This window comes from Cryptotermes secundus, unplaced genomic scaffold (assembly GCF_002891405.2).
Source record: "Cryptotermes secundus unplaced genomic scaffold, Csec_1.0 scaffold10, whole genome shotgun sequence".
NCBI classification, from domain to species: domain Eukaryota; kingdom Metazoa; phylum Arthropoda; class Insecta; order Blattodea; family Kalotermitidae; genus Cryptotermes; species Cryptotermes secundus.
In genome coordinates this window covers 533,125-554,078 of record NW_019735554.1, presented here as the reverse complement: position 1 = coordinate 554,078, position 20,954 = coordinate 533,125, and the positions used below count along the sequence as shown (strand labels likewise).

General features: G+C 38.5%; 1 protein-coding gene across 1 annotated transcript in view; it reads left to right on the top strand.

Annotated features, from left to right (window-relative positions):
• Positions 1–20,954, top strand: part of LOC111869510 (transmembrane protein 245) — a 59,093-nt gene that overhangs the window by 32,589 nt on the left and 5,550 nt on the right. The window contains exons 12-16 of the mRNA XM_023861085.2: positions 7,360–7,460; positions 10,586–10,716; positions 14,995–15,169; positions 18,337–18,558; positions 19,186–19,261. Of these exons, the coding sequence (XP_023716853.1) occupies positions 7,360–7,460; positions 10,586–10,716; positions 14,995–15,169; positions 18,337–18,558; positions 19,186–19,204 (648 nt within the window). The 3' untranslated portion in view covers positions 19,205–19,261. The remainder of the gene's footprint in view (positions 1–7,359; positions 7,461–10,585; positions 10,717–14,994; positions 15,170–18,336; positions 18,559–19,185; positions 19,262–20,954) is intronic.

Below are 20,954 nucleotides of genomic sequence, written 5' to 3'. Positions count from 1 at the left end.
ATCTTTGTACACAACATATTTTGGCCATTACGGTCATGATCCGCTGTCTTCAGTATGCTAAACTGTTCACTGCACTTCTTGCCTCAATCTTAAAATTACAAAAACAATTGTGATTAAAATTCAAATTAAAATGTTCAGATTTTTATGTTTCTTTTGATAATGGGAAGCTGAATTCTCAAAACTGGCACCATATATATTCTGTGCATTCTGTTTTTGTTGTTGCAGTGATTGTAACAGTCTTGTGTTGTATTGTGATGGAAATACAATAATATGGAGTGATGTCGAGATGATGCTGTATAATGGCATAAACAGTACCCTCAGGCTTGACATGTGCTTGTGTCAGTAAGAGGTGTACTCAACCATGGGCCAAGTGACTCACTCCAGATGCCTCCAGGACAGAAGGAAGAACTAACGTAAAATGAAATCATACAGAATAGTGCCCTTGTTAACATGAGAACATTAGTATTATCTGGGGTAAGGTCACTGCAAGGCCTGTTGGATGATGGTAATGCAATATGCATGATTCAAGAACTTCTGAGATTTGAAAATGTATGAACTGTGGTATGTCGCCTTCAGACTGCAATCATAACACCCACCAAGCCTCAGCCAGTTACAGGATTTGAAGTGAGGTGACAGAAAGTTTTGTTGTTTTTGCTTTCATATGTCAATTGAAATTGTTCTCTCTGTATATTTTTATGTTGAGTTGTTCACCATTGTAATCCATAGCATCTTTTATTGTCATAGGACTATCAATTGCAGTACAAGTTCTTGAAACTGGTTTAAATTCACCATTGCTACAAAATGCTTCCCTTGTTTAGAATGCCTCTGTCAGTTCTACATTTTTAGTAATACAAAATAAACTCATGATTATTTTTTATGGTAGTGCATATTTTTAAAAATTTTAAAAAGTTTTCATCAACCAGCCTCACATGTAAGCTAACATCATGCGTTGTAGGCAACGTGTATTAAAAATTCTTGTGCACTGTTCAAAGATTGGTGTTTCAAAACATGTAAAAAACTGTATAGTTGATGGCATGTTGAATAGACCACAACAGTGTGCAATAAGAGAATCTCTTGAGCTTTCTTAAGCTAAAATTACCAAGATCAAAAATTTTTGCAAAGGATTATAATAATAATAATTAAATGATACATAGGACTATTACAAACATGTGCACTATTTTGTCACTAATTAATTGAGAGTTTATCTGCCGTAAGTTAACGGGAAGGACTTACTTCTATAAGCATGAGGTTATACTTGCTGGGAGCTCTACATTGGACGTGTATGGTGTTGCCCACAGTGTGGTTGCAGCTAGGCTGCCCAAGAGTGTAAACATAGGCAGTTCTATTTCAGGAGACAGTGTGTATATCATTTGCCCCATCTTTTAGTAGATAAAATAAGCAAGTATACTGTCACATTTCTGTTCATCAGTGGAAGTGTAAATTGTCCTTAATGTTCATGATTTGTTGTGTAGTCCAGTGTTCCGCAACCTTTTTCTACTAGCGGCACACCATTAAGTATCCATGAGTCAACACGGCACACCAAAATGTTATTCCCATCAAAAACGCATGATATCAGACAATTAATATAGATATGTAGAGTGTAGAAAATACACTTTTATTACTATTAAAGGAAATAATTCTACTCATACCTTCAATGTAATACTTGCACCTGCTTAGCTGCACACGGGCGCCTGATCCATGGTGGAATTGTTGACAATGCAAGTCTCATTTCTTCATCAATGGATTTGAATTTGCAATGAATGGATTATGAACCCAGTCAAAATCTTGTACACTCTCTCCAAAATACTTATTGAATTTCTGCTGCAGCATTTCAGAATGTTCTTTAATTGTGTCCATCACCACTTTATTGCCTTCAGCAAGTGGCCGTACAGTTGGGAACATCTCTAATGACCCATCTGTAATTCCCTGTATCCAGAAATTCAGCTTATTTACAAATCCTTGTATCTTATCCATATTAGTTAGAATATTTTCGTTCCTACCTTGCATCTTTCTGTTCAGCTCATTCAAGTGTATGAAAATATCGGAAAGATATGCCAACTTACATACCCATTTATTATCTGCAAATAAATCCACGTACTCATGCCCTTCAACAGTCAAGAATGCACGTACCTCCTCATTAAGTTCAAATATTCACGTTAACACTTCTTCTTGTGATAACCACTGTACTTCCATATGTAGTAGGAGAGTAGTGTGTTCTGATTCCAATTCCTGACACAAAACGGAAAAAAAACACGAATTTAAGGGCCGCGATTTGATGAGGTTCACGACTTTTACTACTTTGTCCAGCACAACTTTCAGAGAAGATGACAATGACTTAGCAACAATGGCTTTGCGGTGAATGAGACAATGATCACATCATATGTTAGGATTTGCTTTGCGCACTTTAGCTACAAATCCTTTAACACAGCCTGTCATAGTCTGTACAAACACTAACGCAATCCTTCAATTTTAATTCATTAACACATATTCATTAGTGACATGAAATACTTCTTCACCAGTGGCTCGCTTGGGAAGTTCTTTGCAAAAATAGAAATTTGTTGCAATTACATCTCCATCGATGTATCGAATGTAAGCAAGAAGTTGTGTGTGGCCGCTAATATTGGTGGACTCGTCGATCTGAAGTGCGAACTTCTGACTGCTGTTAATTTTCTCTTTTATAATGGCTTCAGTGTCACTGGACATGTCAATAACTTGACGACTGATTGTGTCAGCAGAGAGAGGAATTGTTGAAATTTCACTAGCAGCTTCTGAACCCAGGACTATTTTCACCATCTCTTTACAAGCATGCATTAACAACGTTTCAGTTATTTTGTGTGGTTTTTTGGCCTTTACGATAATTTTGGCTACCTTATAACTTGCTTCCTGTACTTTTTCTGACACACATACTGTCACAGTCATTAACATTCTTTGTTTTTTGTGTTGTTCCAACAAGCGATGAAAATAATTGACACCTTTGCTTGTTAGAGAAGAATGTTTTGTTGACGAACGTTTCAATTTCCTGGGAACTATAACAGCATTACTGAGTTTTTCACCACAAACGATACACTTTGGGATTGGGCACGTTTTATCACCACACCAAAAAACCTGTAAGATAAGTAATTAACACTATACTGCTTGTGTACTAATTTTTGTTTCTTTTTTGGGGAGGGGGGGGCTCAGTGCTTTCATTACTTGCGCTCGTGGACAAAACACTCCATATAAGGAATTTATCCATCTTGAAAAAATAAAGTAGTCTAATAGTAATAGTAAATAGCAAGACTAATTAGCAACCACAATTTTCAAACTACTTCAGAGCACAGCTGTGATAGAACTGAAACAGTTGTAAGACATGGGACCTCTACTCTTCAAACGGAAGAAGTGACACATATACCGACTTATTTTTTAAATATTTTATAATTTTAAATGAAGTGCAACAATCAGTGGGTGCGTCGTTACAGGAAGAAAGTCATAAAGTTGAAGAAGCTCTCACTTCTAAAAAACAGGGGCATTTACCAGTACAGCGTTATAAAAGACAGGGAAACCCTTGCTAATCCCTGCAGTTTTAGGGAAAAGCACATACACAGAACATGCGGCAAGTATATCAAAGAAGCTGCGTAGATGCGAGAAAAATAAAAATAAATCAATAATGATAACTATAATATAACAACAACTGTGAGTAAATAATTTATGTTTAATTTATTAGAATACATTACTGTACATAAAAAATCACGGCATGTAATAAAGAATAAACAAGCATCAGCTTATTTAATTAGTGCAGTGGCTGAGAATAAAATACAAGCACGTGAAACACGGTAACTGGGATAAAATAAAATGAATAAAATTCGACATTTAATTTCTTACAATAGGTAAAAGTTTGCGTCCACCTTTCACCTTATGACGGCACACTGGTTGCAGAACATTGGTGTAGTCAGTTTTTATCATGATTTGTTCCATGGATCTCTAAGATTGTTTGTTGCCATGTGCATGTATGACAGGTTTTTAGCCATTCTTATTGAGTCTGATGCTTCATGTGTGTCCCTTACATCTGATTTGGATTTGTCTCCCAGTTTTACCTGTATAGGCTTTCTGGCAATGTGGGTGTGTTGTAAATGTAACTAGTAAATGCCTGGATTGCCGTATGCCTTTATGATTGGTGTTATTATCATATTATTAGTTTTAAAGGCTTTTTATACATTTGTGTGTTTAAACAGTTTTGCTACAGACCTAATATAAAGCTCACCCATTTCATCATCATCATCTTTGTCATTGTCATCATTGTCGTCATTGTGTAAGGGATGGGCCATAAAATCTGGCCCTTGCACTGCGACCTTCAGTGATCTGTTGTGCTTCCTCTTTGGATTAACCTATTATTAATCCTACACTTAGAATGAAATGTAGGACTTTATTTATGGGGGAATCATAGAAATCACTTGGTTCCATAAAGAACTGGCCCAGGTGACAAAATCTTAAATAAGCTATGGTCTCACAATCACATAGGGTGTGTGTTGATGATTCATCTTGTAGGCACCTTTCACAGGTTGGTTCTTCTGTGAATCTCAGATTAAAAAAGTGTCCTTTTAGGTGACAGTGTCCAGTAAGTAATCCTACCATCCTTATTATTACATTAATCTTAATAATAAAATCACCACTGGATCCATCTTGTCTCAGTGGATTATGGCGAGGGCACACAGTAGGGATGGACAACATAAAGGTCATTAGTTCTGGAGCTTGTGTTAACAGGATGAATAGGGCAGATCAGATATCACTAATGATATTGTTTCTTTGTTGTTATCACCCCATGTGTTCTACTCACTATATTTCACAGGGCACTTTGTTATGTAATACACATGGAATATGTCTTATACTTACACTTGATATCCTGAGTCACGTGACCTTGCCCACAATTTGGAATGCATGAAAGAATTGCTTCTTGCATTGTTTGTTTGTTTGTTTATCACTGTTATCAGCATCATGCAGAATGTTATCCAGTGTCATTTTCTCAGGGTTAAGTCAATATGTAGAGAAATTATTGTAGATTATCTGTGTGGGTTTCGATGTAATAAATCAACTACTGATCAGATCCTTTTACATTTGTCAGAAATGGGAGAAAAATTTGGGAGTACAGTGAGAGTGTACATCAGCTATTTGTAGATTTAAAGGAAGTACTGTAGAATGTACTTATTCGATTTTGGTGTACCTGTGCGAGTAGTTAATCTTATTAAAGTGTGTTTATATGAAATCTACAATAAAATCTATATAGATAAATATTTGGTTGATACATTTCTTATTAAAATGTGCAGGAACAAGGAAATGCTTTATCGCCATTGCTTTTCAACTTTGCTTTAATATACACCTTTAGGAATGTCAAGAAAACCAGGTAGGGCTAAAATTAATTGGGACACATCAGCTTCTATTCTGTGCTGATGATGCAGACATACCAGGGGATAACATAAGTAACATGAAGAAAAACACAGAAGCTCTAGTTGGCACTAGAAAAGATGTTTGTCTAGAAGTAAACTCAGAGAAAATAAGTTTATGTCAGTGTCTTGTCACCAGGATACAGGGCAAAATCGTGAAAATATAGTGAAGTTCAAATATTTGGGAATGACAGTAAGGAATCAAAATTTGATTTGTGAGCAATTAAGAGCAGATTAATTTCTCTAAATGCCTGCTACCATTCAGCTCAGAACCTTTTGTCTTCTCATCTGCTATCTAAAAAATTAAAATATACAAAACTATAATTTTGCCTGTAGTTCACTTTGTCTGTGAAATGAAGGGGAAGAACATAGACTAAGGGTGTTTGAGAACAGGGTGCTGGGGAGAATATTTGGACCAAAGGAGGATGACATAAAGGGAAGCTGGAAAAAATTGCACAGTGAGGGGCATAAAAATTTTGCTCATCATGTATGATTAGAATGACCAAGCTCAGGAGGATAAGATGGGCAGGGCATGTAGTTCACATGGGAGAGAAGAGAAATGCATGAAGGATTTGGTTGGAAAGCCAAAAAGAAAGAGACCGCTATGTAGACATAGAGATAGATAGGAGGTTAAAATTAAAATTGATCATGGAGAAGTAAAATGGGTTGGTATGGACTGGGTTCATCTGGCTCAAGATAGGGACCATTGTTGGGCTCTTGTGAACATTGTAATGAACTTTCTTGAGCAGCTGGGAAACTGCTGGCTTCCAAGAAGGATTCAGCTTCATGACATCAGTAGTTATATCCTTGTTAAGTAGTTTCTTAGTAACCCACTTATGCAGAAGTGTATTTCAAACATTGTGCCTACTTTAGGAGAGAGGCTGTATACTGACTTTATGTTGCTGTTGCAAAATCTGATACGGTTGTTACTGAGTGAATGAATTTGTTGACTGGCTTGGTGTACAGCACGAATTAGAAGACAGAATGGCAGCTCACAGGAAGTCTGACTGCATGAACAGATGATCAGCTTAGTAGAATTGCAAAGCATGTTACTCTGGCTTACATTAGCTGAAGGACTGCTCACTATCTCAGTCTGAATGTTTGTTCAGTGGTGTGTAGTAGTGGACATGGCTGTTATTTTGCAGAGTCTACTGTCATCAGGTGGACGGGTCTAGGGATCGAGACCACCTGTTTCTTGTGGATTGCAGTAAGAATATTTTCCCTCTTATGCCTGACAATGAAATATTGTTTGAAAAATTCAAGACAGTATGCTGTGTCTAAAATAATAGCCAAGTTTATCTCCCTCCAGGTTCCTATAGGTCCAGCAACAATGGTTTTCATTGGTTAATTGGACCCTTATGCAGTTCTAACCATAAGTCTTGTAAGTTAATTAATTCAATGCAATGCCATGATTGCTTGGTTATTTACTGTCTGGTAAGATTTTATGCTGGTGTCATGAAGACTGCACACACATGTGCAAGGAATTATCTTGAATCAGCTCGGCATTCCAGAAACTTCCCTAATTCTTTACAGTAATGGTGTAGGTTGCGTAAGTGGGTTTGTTGCCCTTAATGGCAAACACTCACTCCTTGTACTAGTGCCAAACCTTTTAAACTATAGTTATGCATTGTCTGCTCTGTAGCTTGTCCCACTGAAGGGTCAGGCCCCAGGGTTACTGTGATCCCTTGCCAGAATATAGCATTTGAACTTGCAAGAAAATATGAAATTGAATGTTCCACATATGTGAATAAAATATTGAAGTGAATGGTTCCAATATAAAACCATCATAAATGCTTGTTATAAGAGTAGGAATCAAGAGCTTATACTAAGAAATGTAATATATTGCTTTTGTTGAATGACGTGCATTGTCTCTTCCATTACAGTTCAGTTGTCCCTTTGTTGTTCTGGTTCATTTGCAGTCTCAGAATGTTGTGCATTGCAGGTGGTGTTCCTGACGGCACTGTTCTACCTTCTGAGCTCCAGTGGACAACTGTACAAACCTGTGGACTTGATCACCAACTTCAGCCCCAACATGGGAAACAGGTATGTATATATATGTTTTATGCTGCATTCGTTAACAACTATGAAATGCGTTATTTGATGGGTTCAGTACTTTTGCTCCAACAAAGAGTTGTAGATGAAGTTGGACAACAAATTTGGTGTACCTGTCCTAAAATTTTATATCAGTGTAACCACCTAAAATTACTAATCATTTGTCTGAATTTTTTTATTTGTTAACTGGGCTTTAAGTAAGCAAGTATGTCACACAACTTGGATTTCTTTTGTGGTTTTGGAGCAAGAAATCTTAGCAGAAGGAAATTTCTGCCACCGTAAGACAAGTTGAGAGGGGTCCAACTGGGTAGAGTCGATGCTGGGGCCGATGGCTTCCAGATGTGAAATGCGTTACATAGGATTACGTGACTTTCGTTCATTTTAACCAATAGGAATGCCTACTTTCAATGCTGGGGTGAGGAACTCTGTTTGAATCCAGCCAATTGGCAGTGAGAAGAGGTATTAGCATTGGACACTGCCTGGAGGTGATGAATTGCTGGTATGAGTCATATTGTGTGGTGGGTTTTTTTGTTTCAGCTTCACTGGTGAATGGACAAGTTTTGTGACTTTGGAAATTCGTTGTAATAAATTAATAACAATAGTGGCTAAATTGACGCGAGGTAGAACTCGAGCACATCATTACACCTCATTGCTTGTGTGAATTAAGTAACTCATTGTTGTAATAGTATAAACTGGTGAATTAAGATACATTTACCATCAAAGTGAATCTTCGTGACTTGTCGTATGGTGCATGAACGATGTGTTTCCCCGATAATGCATCCTTTGAGACAGAGTCAGACCTTCACCAGCTGAGTTACATATCCTTGCCCATCCACACCTCAGTTAACGCCGCCCAAGCAGGTGGTCAGGTTAACTTGGATAGTTACAACAGGGAGACGAATATGAGAAGGAAGTAGAGTAACACTGCGATTACAGTGGATGTTCTGGCTGTAGTCACTGTGTGGCCCCCCAGTGTGATGATACTCTCATGGACATGTGATCAGTATGGTAGTGACTGAAGGTTCTGCTTATTTACATTTGTTATCTTCTGGTCTGAATGCCACTACTCTTGCAGTGAGGTATATAGTTCAGCAGGAAGTTTTCATAACTAGGCTGTATGCTGAATGCCTGAGGAATTGTGGTTCTGTTCCTAGAAGGGGCAAGAAGAGAATTTTCTCCTGAGCATAGCATCCACACTGACACTGATTCCTACACAGTCTCCTTTCTAGTGGGGTCCAGAGCCTCTTTCCCTGGGGAGAAAGATGGCTGATGCTTGAAGTGGCCATTCAGCTCCATCTCATGCCAAATTTATGTACTTCCTCTATCCTACAGGTCTTCATGGCCACAGTTCTCAGTTAAACAAAGGGAAACTTTACTTTTAGTTTACTTTATATAAGAAAGAAAACTTATAGCAACTGCATTCAGAGTTTCATTTATAAATAATTCCCATAAGAACAAGTTCTGACAGTCATATATTTGAGCTTGTCAAAAAGTATTGGATCTCTGGTACAGTTTGGGCAAAAAGAACCATCCAAGAGGAATATATTAACTGAAGAGAACTGAAGAGATCAGTGTTATGGGTTGGTAGGACACTTGGCACAACAAACTGGGGTTTTGCTGGGGCCTGCATTCACAGCTAAAAGTTTAATTAATGACATAATGTGCGTTAGCTTCAGAGAATGGCTTATGCTATTTTAACATTATTAACACAGTACAATTATAGCATATCACAGAAAACACCCAAAGCTGATAGCCTGGTGCAGTGTAGCTGAATCACCAATTTTATTTGCCTGTAAAGGGGTTTAAAGTTTTTAAATTTAAAAATAACAGTATGTTCCCATGTGGTGTACTAAGGTGATAATGCAACAATTTTAGCAAGAGCGTACATACCTAATGATGGCCAAGTGAAGCTGAAACATATTCTAATAAGATACATGGAAGATGAAAATAAGCATTGCATTTAAGATGGTGGTTAAAGGTGTGTACAAATGGCAATGATACTAGTGGAACATGATGCTGAAGTGCATCATTATGCAGCAAGAATTCACTTTTGCAACTGATTGCTGCAAAATGTGCACAGTGGAGTCATGGATCCACAGCTGCTGCTTGTAACAAGTGAGCCATTATCTCTATGGGCATGTCAGTATGCAGAATGTACAAATATGGACTGAGGAAAGTCCTCATGCCATTCAACAAGAACTGTTATGTAGGGGTATGGTGTGCTGTAAGTCTGTGTCAAACTGTAGACCTGAGATTATTTCAAAAAACTTAATTTAGATTGGCTCATGAGTAATATGTTGAATCCTTTTAGACCCAGAGTGTGCGTATCACGAAACTTGTTTTTGTGTTGCAAGACATGTTTGAAGGTATCAGGAGACCACTTCTGGCAGTTCTTCTACAATGTGCTAAGTTCAGCATGTTTTTACAGTGATGAGTAATGGAGTTCTGTGTCAATTGAGGGAGCCAGTGTTATGTATAAGGAAAAGCTCTTTGCCACTGCCCTTATGGTCACATGGTAAATTACCACTGCACTGTCACAGTGTTATGTTCCTGTCTCATTTGGATGCTCTGTATTGAGGGCAACCCTTTCCATGCTGATTTTTGTTTTATTTTAGTGAAGTGGCATATAGCTTTACTTGTTAGATATAGCAAGGAATTTTAAGGACAAGGGAACTATTTGTAACATGGGAAGGGATGCAGTAACTGTGTGTGTGTGGGGGGGGGCTTTAGTGTACAGTTGTGTGTTTTGCATGATTCTTATTTATGTGTGCTTCTAATACTGTACCATACAGGTTAAGTCATGGACAAGATCACTTTGAACCATAGGAATAAATTGACGTGAATTGAAACCAGATGAGGGAAATGTTGACATACGTTCCTGGGTGTACCTATCAGTAGTTGGCAAGTTAAGGAGCTGTAATTTTGATGAATGGTGTAGCTGGAGTCACTTTTCTATGCATATTGTTTGGGACTGCTTCATGTGGTGCAGTGTCTTACTGAAAGTCATGAACATTTGTGTGAAAAGGTTTTAATTTAATTTAATTCCTCTTTTGCAGCAATGAAGAGTAGGCTTTTTATGTACTTAAAATACTAAGCTAAAGTGTTGTTGTTACCAGGTTTGCTACAGCCATTGAGACAGCAGTAATGGGTGTGTTTCGTGCCTCTTTCAAAATGGCTGTGTTCTATGGCCTTTGGACATGGCTCATTCACAACTTGTTTGATGTTAAAGTGATATATCTGCCATCTGGTGAGTCACAGCTCCTTAACACACACTTTTTATCCAGCATTGTTAGAGTGCTTCAATCTAGGAGGATGAGGTGGCAGGACATGTAGCACACATGGGGAAGATGTGAAATATATGCAGAATTTTAGTTGGAAAGATTGAAAGAAAGAGATGACTTGCAAGATCTTTATATATATATATATATATAGATCTTGCAAGTCATCTCTTATATATATATATATATATATATGGGAGGATAATTTTAAGATGGATGCTAAGGAGATAGGGTGTAAGGATTGGGACTGGCTTAGGATAGAGTTCAGTGTCAGGTTCTTATGAGCCTTCAGTTTCCATAAAATTTTGGAAATGCCTTGACCAGCTTCATCCTATTAGCATGACAACAGTAGATATACATCTGAAACAAGTGAACATCAAGTCCAGTGAGAGATGCAGAAATGTAAGGAATATGTATTCAATTATGTGCAGCTTCACAGTCTCTCTTATTGTAAGGAACTTGCTGAGTTGAAAGTATAAAATATATACTGAAAAGTGGCAGGACTGTTACCAGATGGTGCTACTGGCAGGAATTCCAGGTGTTTTATTGATACCAGACTTTCCCAGCAAAGAGCTGTAGCAACATGTATTGTCCATTGATATTGTAATGTGGATGGCACAACAGGAAGTAGGGGTCACGTGAACCCTGTGGTCTCACAAGTGACGTCACATACCCCCACCCCTTTCATTATTACGCAACGCTCGGTAAACACTCCGTTGCCTCCTGCGGTGACATCACAGCACTTCCCATTGTGACATAACAGGTGACACCGCGGTTACTACACAGCAGTAAACCGCTCTCGGCAGCATTCCCCAGCAACGCCTGTAAACAAGACATTACGCAACAGTGGTAGCTATCATGTAACTGTTTTCTGTGTTGTCAGTGCGGAAGCTACATAAGGATTGGGTAGTGAGTATTGAGCCAGTTACTAGTATTCAGTATGCATTGCAGTCCAGCAGCTACGAGTTGAGTTGTATCGAGTGAATGTCAGTGACTCCAGCAGGAGAAGTAATTGTGATACTGCAGATTGCAGTAATTGGGAACTTGTGAATTGTATAAGTGTAAGTGCGAATGTGCAATAAATTTGCTAACATCCAAGACAGTGTGAAGTTATTTGTCGCGTGACAATATTAATTGTCTGGACACAACTGAATCCAAATATGTGACCACGTAATATTAACATATTTGTTTCACATAATGGCACCATGCAGATATCTGCTGTTTGAGTATCAGATGTTGTTGACACTGTGGATAATTGCTTTAATCATGTGACATGTCAATGCATTGCCAAGCAGTGGCTTGATAAACACCCTGCGATACATGCATGCAAGGATAGGACAAATGTTATAGCTCGTTGTTAGGCAACAGTCAGCGTGCCAATGAACTGGTGAGATAGCAATCATGTGGGCTGCACCATGCCCTGTGCTAAGCAACAGAACTGTAAGCACATCTACAATAACAGAAGGTGTTTTCTGAGCGTGGTCCATGCTGAAGGTTTATAGGGGACAACAAAGTTCATTTGCGAGTAGTTGCAGCTGAGGAACTGTGAGTCAAGGACATGAAGCCATCTTCAAAAGAACTGAGTAGAGAGGTCAGTCTCTATGGGAGGCTGTGTAGTTAAGAGTTAGTCGCAAGAGTGTGGCTTTCAAGAGAAGACTTGGTGTGTAATATTTGCAGTGTGTAATACAGTGAGACTGTTATAGTTCCTCTGTTTTAATTATGTTACCAGGAGAGAACTAGAGTGTGCATGTGAGAGAGAGAGAGAGAGAGAATTATAAAGTGTAGAAATAGTGGTAGCCCTATAATTATGTGTAATTAGTGGTGGTGTGTATAGGGAGTAAATAAACCTGTTCATCCAATCCAGAACCCATGTTATTAGTCACTAATACATGTGACACAAAGGTTGGCAGCACATGATGGAATCACGAGATGCCAGTGCTCAGCAATAAATTTGCAAATGAATGGAAAGTTTTTGAGTTTTAGGATGTTCATTTACATCTTCTTCTTCTATGGTGCAACAGCCTGATGTCGGGCCTTGGCCTCCCTTATCAAGCCCCTCCATTCCTCTCTGCCCTGCGCTGCTCTCTTCTGGTTCCTTGCACCCATTCACTTCTTCGTGTCTTCTTCCGCTGCATCAGTCCATCTAGTCCTTGGTTTCCCAGCATGTCTCCTACCGCCTATTGTACTGTAGGCGGAGGTAACACGCGGAAGATGAACACCTTAGGAAATGAAACCAAGGATGCACCGTTAGGCTGTTCGGGATGAACAACCTTTAAAAGGGAGTAATGTAACGTGTTTGGAGTAGATACTTCCATGGTAATGCAATAACAGTGGGCCGTTGCGTAGACAATGCTGAAACAACGAACACGTTTCCCCGGAGATGAACAACAGAAGGCCGTCGAGTAACGACAGATTAGACAAAACTCGTTACCAGTGTATAAAGAGCGTTCCTGAAGCAACGGATCGCCGAACACATGAGACCGAACCTTGGAGAGAAGCGTCCTCTATTGAGTCCGCAGAACACCCACATAAGCCGAGAGCTACAGACAGCAACACACAGTGGGAACCTAGTCGCCATACAACACAGTTGGAAGATAGCCGCCGCAGAATACAGTTGAAGTGTTAACAATCATACAGTGTGTAAGAGTGAATGTCCAATAAAGATTCACTGAATCCGAGAACCACGTAAAGTTATTTGTTGCATGACATACCCAACATGTGACAATATTTTCTTTGCGATACGCTCCTTATCCATTCTCTGTACATGCCCAGCTCATTGAAATCTTTTTAGCTTCATCGTCACTGAGATCTCTGGCTCCTTATAACTCTTTATTATATCTTATTCTCCATATCCCATTCTCTTTTATTGGTCCATAAATTTGCCTTAGGATTTTCCTCTTGAATGAATTGATGACTGATTCCTCTTTCTTGTTTAGCATTCAACCCTCACATCCATAATAAAGCACCGGTCTTATCATTGTTTTATATATTTTTGTTTTAATTGCTCTGTGTATGTCCTTTGATTTAAAAACTGATAGTAACGAGAAATATGCATTATTCGCTAGTTTTATTCTTCTTGTTATTTCATGATTTTCCTCTCCATCTTTGTGGAATTTTGATCCTAAATGTATGAAGTCTTCAACTATTTCTATGGCGTCCCCTTCCATGTTAATTTCTCCAGTTTGCCTTGGATTCCTTCTAGATTGTATCAGCATTTTAGTTTTATTTACATTCACCTCTAAGCCAGGTGTTTTTGCTATGGTTTTTATTTCTTTATATGTCTCCTTCATTGCTCTTAGGGATCTCGATACTATAATATCATCCGCATACACCATTATCTGCTTTTTTTATATGCTATTGTGTTCCTTGTGTCTACATTACATTTCCTCACTATTTCCAATACCAAATTAAATAGTGATGGTGCCAAACTATCTCCCTGTTTTAATCCTTGATTTGTCTTAAAGCATTCCGTTAACTGGTTCTGAATTTTAACTTGATTGATTGTTCATTTACATACTCTTAGCAAATTATGTTGATGGATGATGTTTTTGGATTACAGTATATTGTCTTTTATCTAATTACTGATGCTTTACCAGCTGCATAGGTTGTTTCAAATGGCAAGATTTTTGTGTACAGTAAATTGGAATGAAGTGGACTGAAGTAGGTGTGCCAACTTTAATTTGTGGGGAGAGCTGAACATGTTGATCAGTATGACTAATTTTTGTGTCAGGAGTTGAATGTGAGACCTTGTAAGTGCTACAGCATCAGCAAAAGGGCCATGTGGTGGTGTGTATCACTTCTGACATTTTTGGAGAACCTTTAACTTCCAACTTCACAGTAGAATAATTTTTTTCAAATTATGAAATGTTCTGTTATGTGTTTCAGTCTAAAGAAGTTATCCGCCACTTTGAAGTCGCTGTTAATATTAATCAGACAGGTGGTATGTATTGTAGGCTGTTCAGAGAAAAAAATTACTATTCTGTACTGTGTACGTTGACCCTTTGAAGCACAATGGTTATTGTATGTACTACCCACTTTAACATTAAAGTTTCTGTATTTTGCTCACAGGTTGTACATGTTTTGTATGATCATCAGATTAAACTGCATTTATTTCCCTGAACTGGATTGATTGGTCCGTTTTTTGTAATGGAGACGATGTGTTTTCTGTATGGTGGGAATTCAGTTATTTAAGTGTTATTTACATGAATTTCAGGTTTCTGAGTGTTGACCTTCTGTTTGTTTTATAGTGCTGGCAGCCACTTTGGCAGTTGTGCCTTTCCTGGGTACATACTGGGCTTGCCTGCCAGCCTGTTTGGATCTGTGGCTAGGCCAGCAGAAGGGGGTGCAAGCTGTGATGCTGTTCATGTTTCAGTTCCTGCCATCCTCCTTGGTTGACACAGCCATCTACAAAGAAATTAAAGGGTGAAGTTTACAAGGGTTGATCAAGGTTGACTTGGACTTTTATTTATTTATTTATTTTTTTTTTTTAGAAGAAGACTATATATATCTGCCAGAATGACCAAACTATCACTCCTTTTCGAGATATTCTCATTTTACACCAACACATTTTTCCCCATTTTCCTGGCAAGGTACTGATGCCAGCAGCATGAAGCGTTTTATCCTGACTGCGTAGCCAGTTCAGGACACCACATTTAAGTTTGTCATCAGTTTGAAATTGTTGTCCTCCTAGGTACATCTTCATTGGACAAACAAATGAAAATTACTGGGGACTAAGTCAAGGCTGTAAGGACGGTTATGATTTCTCAGCCCATTATTGCCATTGTCACCTTCGTGAAATTTACTGTATGCGGACAAGTGCTATCTTGCTGTAGGCTGTTTGTTTCCCAGATTTCTTTCTTCTGAATCACTTGCTGCACATTACTGTGAAGCAGCTTAACTGTAATACTGTAGTTCTTTTGGCTTGTTTTGGACTTCATCCATCATCTGGTATGTAAAAGACAAAAGACCACGATGTTTTGGAGACTGGATCTGTCTCCGTCTTCAGGTGGGTAGGGAAGGATAAACCTACTCAGTTGGGCCCGTTAGAAAGAGTTAGTCTCAATCACTGGACAAACCCGAGTGTGTAGAAAACAACCTATGAACAACCAACAACCGGTTCCATCAGTGGGAGATAAGAATAAAATCACAGTAAAAGACATGATAGAATGATGATGACATGTGCATGCTTGGCACAAATTTTCTATCATGTCTTACTTTGATTTTATTCTTATCTCCCACTGATGGAACCGGTTGTTGGTTGTTCATAGGTTGTTTTCTACAGACGGGGGTTTGTCCAGTGACTGAGACTAGCTCTTTCTAACGGGCCCAACTGAGTAGATTTATCCTTCCCTACCCACCTGAAGACGGAGACAGATCCAGTCTCCGAAACGTTGTGGTCTTTTGTCTTTTACATACCAGACGATGGATGAAGTCCAAAACAAAGCAAAAGAAGTACAGTATACACCATCGTGAGAATCCTTTCAAGTCTATCTGTAATACTGTACATTAACTAATTCACTGTATGGAAGAAAATCAACATGAATCACTCCTTCTGAATCCCGAACACACTTGCCATGATCTTACCAGCCGACGACTGTGTCTTGAATTTTTCAAGTGTTGGAGATCCCTTGTGACGCCATTCAGTGCCGGACTACTTTAACTTTAGAGTGAAGTAGAGCACCAGCATATCGTCACAGGTCACTGTTCACTCTAGGAGTATGTTTCTCTCCATTTCAAACCTGTACAAATAGTTGACAGACACAACAGTGCATTTGCGCCTTCTGGTTGAACATTGACTTTTTTTGGACCTACCAGGCACACACTTTATTGAACAATGGGTGTTTACAGACAGTTGTTTCAATGCTTATGCCACTGTTGGATGTGGTATCATGCACTGTAATTTGCCTGTTTTCCAAAGTCAGCTCTTTGACATGGCAAGTGTTCACATCACATAAAGCGGTTGACTGAATGCGAGCATGCAGCAGGTTTGAGACTTCTTCACAGCCTTCCAGAAACTTATTGTACCAGTCATCAATGCTTGCTCTCTTTCCAATACTGTGCATTTAGCCAACAATAAAGTCCCCTTACATAATTTTCATATTATATCTTTAAAGTGATATGGTACACCACATCATTACATCAGCCCCTTGTTTCGGAACACACTGCACAGCCCTTGTAAGTAAAATTCCATCACATACCCCCGTCATTAATCTAATGATATATTTTCCAAAATTTAATATTTTAAAATATTTTAAAATTTCAGAACACATCCAGCTTCTTGGAATTTTGAAACTTACAGCATAGAATTGTAATTTGGCTTGGACTGACCAGAAGGGACTGTATGCATGAGAGAATGAAGTACAGCATGAGAGTACTATATAAATTATCTAACAATATCTGAACTGGACTAAATTTACAAATGTTCAATGAAATGGAAATAATGTAAATGTGTATGGTGTAACATCTTCATCTTAATACACATGCCTGTGTATAGCAGAAACAAAAAGTCAGATCCTACATAATTTGTTGCTTTTTATATTTTTATACCTCTCTGCATATTTTTAAAATCTTTACATGTATAGTATAGGAGTATTACTGTTTTTTGTAATCCACCTGATGATAACTGGTTTTGGTTGAAACATGTAATGTATAGTGATTAACAAATAGTGCCATCTTGCATGCAACACTTTTTATATAATTTCTGTTTCAACACTAATTACACATATATAATGTGTCTTTTAAACTCATTTTAAAACTGTATTGTCACTACATGTTTTGACCATCATACAGTCATCATTGGGTGTTATAAAATTGTTGGATGGAGACTGGTGTTCTTGCTTTGGTCTTCTTATATAGGATGTGAAGTCCCATGATGTGTTTGTGATTTTTGTGGTGCTGCATGTCTTCTCTTGCTATGTTGTTTGTTTAGACAACAAACAATCAGTTAATATGCAACACTGTGCTATGGTATAACATTATGAAGTGTATTGTATATTTAGATATAAAAATCAAGAAGGTATTTTAATGATGGCTGATCTCAGGCCTTAAAGGACTGTCAACTTGACTGTTACTGACTGTGAAGGTGCAGTTTTATGCAACATGACAAAATGTAGTAATTGGAAATACTGTCAAGAGTTCTCTCTTCTGGGATATAATGCTGTATAGTCCAGTGATAGTCAACCAGAGTTTCAGAGGAACATATTGCCTCCATCTTCAGGGTCTAAGAGCTCTGCTTGCCACCTGCTTTCATGCTGGTATCTTGCTTAGCTTGTTCTTGGACCCTGAAGATGGAGGTGATATGTTCCTCTGAAACGTCAGTTGACTGGCAACAGATTACATGGCATTTTATCCCAGAAGATAGTATTCTTCATATCTTCTGCTGTGAGAACCTCAAATCCTACATAGAAATATTGTAATGTAGCAGCTTTTGCAAGCCTGATCAGCAAAGTCTACTTTTCCCTCATCAGGGTGATATTTGCTTTCTAATGAGCAGTTGTACACTTGTATGGGTGCTTCATTCACTTGCAGTTTCAGCTGGACAGAATTCTAGGTATGTCACTGAGCAGGACCAATGATATTTATGTCTCCAGAGGTGGACATCCATATTTGACTGGCCTGTCAATAGCAGGGGGAATCTTCTGCCTTGGTGTAGAGGGTGCTATTGTTGGACCACTCCTGCTGTGTGGCTTATTTGTAGCTATTAACATGTCAAGCTCACTGATGAAGGAGAGTCCATCGGAAGCAACATTCCCCGCCACACTCAGTAGCTTGTCTCTTAGCGATCGCCTTTCTCACATAAATCGGTTGAAAAGGTAAGAATTTGATTTGCTATAGATATTTATTTATGTTTGATTATGTTTATACTGCAAATATATGTATTTTTAAAATCAGGTTTGCCTGATACTATTGTATGAACTTGCCAACACACACCAACCAACAAGTTCAGCATTGTCCAATAGGTGCCACACCTCCAAGTAGTGCTATGGTCAAGAATGGTGGAGTTACACGTCTACTCCCCAACATGTTTTCATGGCATCGTTGTTAATTAATTAAGCACAGGAATAACATACCAAATTTATATCATTGCACCTCCTTCCAAATGTTTATCCACTGTTCATAATCATTTTTTCACTTGTTGAATTAACATCATTAAATAACACTGATTCAGCATCACCCTCCTGTTTAATGACAACTAAATGTTAATGCCAATACATTGTCTTGATACCATCCAGTTGATTTTAGAAGTGGACTTCACTGAAATACAAGTAAGTTGGTTCCTGCGTGTTGGCTGCTTTAGAACCCCACAAGAATCTAAGGCTCAGTGATTTCATTGGTTGCAGTGTTAGTGTAAACATCAGAAGCTCCAGCATTTCAGTGGATTCTGTGTTGTATTTTGCTTGGCTTGTACAGTGAACGTATGTTATGTGTGTTACATACAGGATGGACACCGTGATGTAGTTGGTTGGGCACTCCTTCACGCATTCTAGCTGCTTGTTGCCACATCTCCCATTTCAGGTAGGTACTTGGCATTGTGTATTGTACAGTATGCTAATTTGTAATGTTACTTCTTATGGTAGAGTTCACAAATATTGGTTCCCTCAATTTCATTAGCATAGAGGTCTAATGTTGTGAAATCTGTTGATGGCCAGTTCCCTTTCCTTTCATTCACCTGTCTGTGTGTGCAAGTGTGTGTATAGGAAAGTATCTGAATAAGTATCTACAATAATTAAAATTTCAGCCTCTGAATTTTTAAAGGTTATGTTATGAGACAGACTGGTATGGCATACTGTATTGGGCCACGGGATATGGTTGATTACTTGTCAACAACTTTTGTTCAGTTATGGTGACTGTTCATTTTTGGTGCACTATCATTTACAAGGGAGCATGCCATAGTGTAGTTGGTTGAGGCACTATGCTACAATCCAGAAGGTCACAGGTTCTATTCCCAATGAGGTCATTGAATTTTTTTTTTCAATTTACCTAATCCTTCATATTTGCACCATGGCCCTGGGATTGACTCGGCCTCTAACAGAAATGAGTACCAGGAATCTTATGGGGGGTAAAGGGTGGCTGACACATAAGGCTGACAACCTTACCGCCATCTGTGAGCTGATTATCTAGAAGATGTGGGAGCATTGACGTCTGACAACCCAATGAGCCTCCATGGCCTGTTACCAGGGGTAGCTTTACCTTTACATATCAAATACAAATTGCAACAGTGCACCTATTAATATGCCATGTCTTGCTGTCTATTTATTTCTCAGCCTACATATAAGAACTCAAGAACCACAGAATGCATTCTCATGAAATTTAATAGCAAGGAGTTTTACTAACATTTCACAGCATATTCGAGTTTTTGTTAATTCTGACAGCAACAGTGGACACTGCACAGGAGACCTGCCAGGGCCTGTCACCATCTCTTACTGTAACTCATTAAGTATTTGTCAAGTGTTTTGAACAAAAACTGTAGACAAAAATAAAACACGTTTCTGCCCAGTTCACTTTATCTGTATATCTTATGGCATTTGACATAATTTGCTGGGATTGTTATACTGTGTATACCTTTTGTAACCTACTGGGAATGGTTTCTGGTCAGAAAACAACCTTGAGGATGGTGCTTGCAGGTCTGTGTGTACATTTGCATATGCTGTTGGTTGTTGCTTGGACACTATGATGTGTTAACACTTTCAGCATTGTGGATGTATAACCTCTTAGCTCAGAAGCAAATCTAGTTCTATTTGATACAGAAATATTCTGCAATTATATGACATGACATAATTTTTTTCTGACTAAGGGTGGTGACCTTTTGTGTTGATGTTTTTTATGAGAACATTGTTTTTGAAGGCTGGTATTTCAGAAATGCTTCAGATACACTTATTTTAGATCAGCATGAGGTGTGTGATTGAAATACAAGTAGTTTCTGCATGATCTGTTTCTGTCCTATTGAGCCGCACTTCCTCCTCTTCGAAGACAACCACGCTCTGCTACCAATTGTTGAGCCGCTTCGAAGACAACCGGAGCTCACAATCGACTGTTTGTCTCGTGGTGTTCCAATGCCTCCCCAAAGTGGAAGGGGATCTCAAGGGAGGAACCGAGAGGGTTAGCTGGCATAGGCGTTGGGCAGTACAAGTATTTCAGCAGAGTACAAGAAATCATAACAATCCAGCTGGCTTTTCAATAATATAAAAATATATTGCAACAAAAGAGT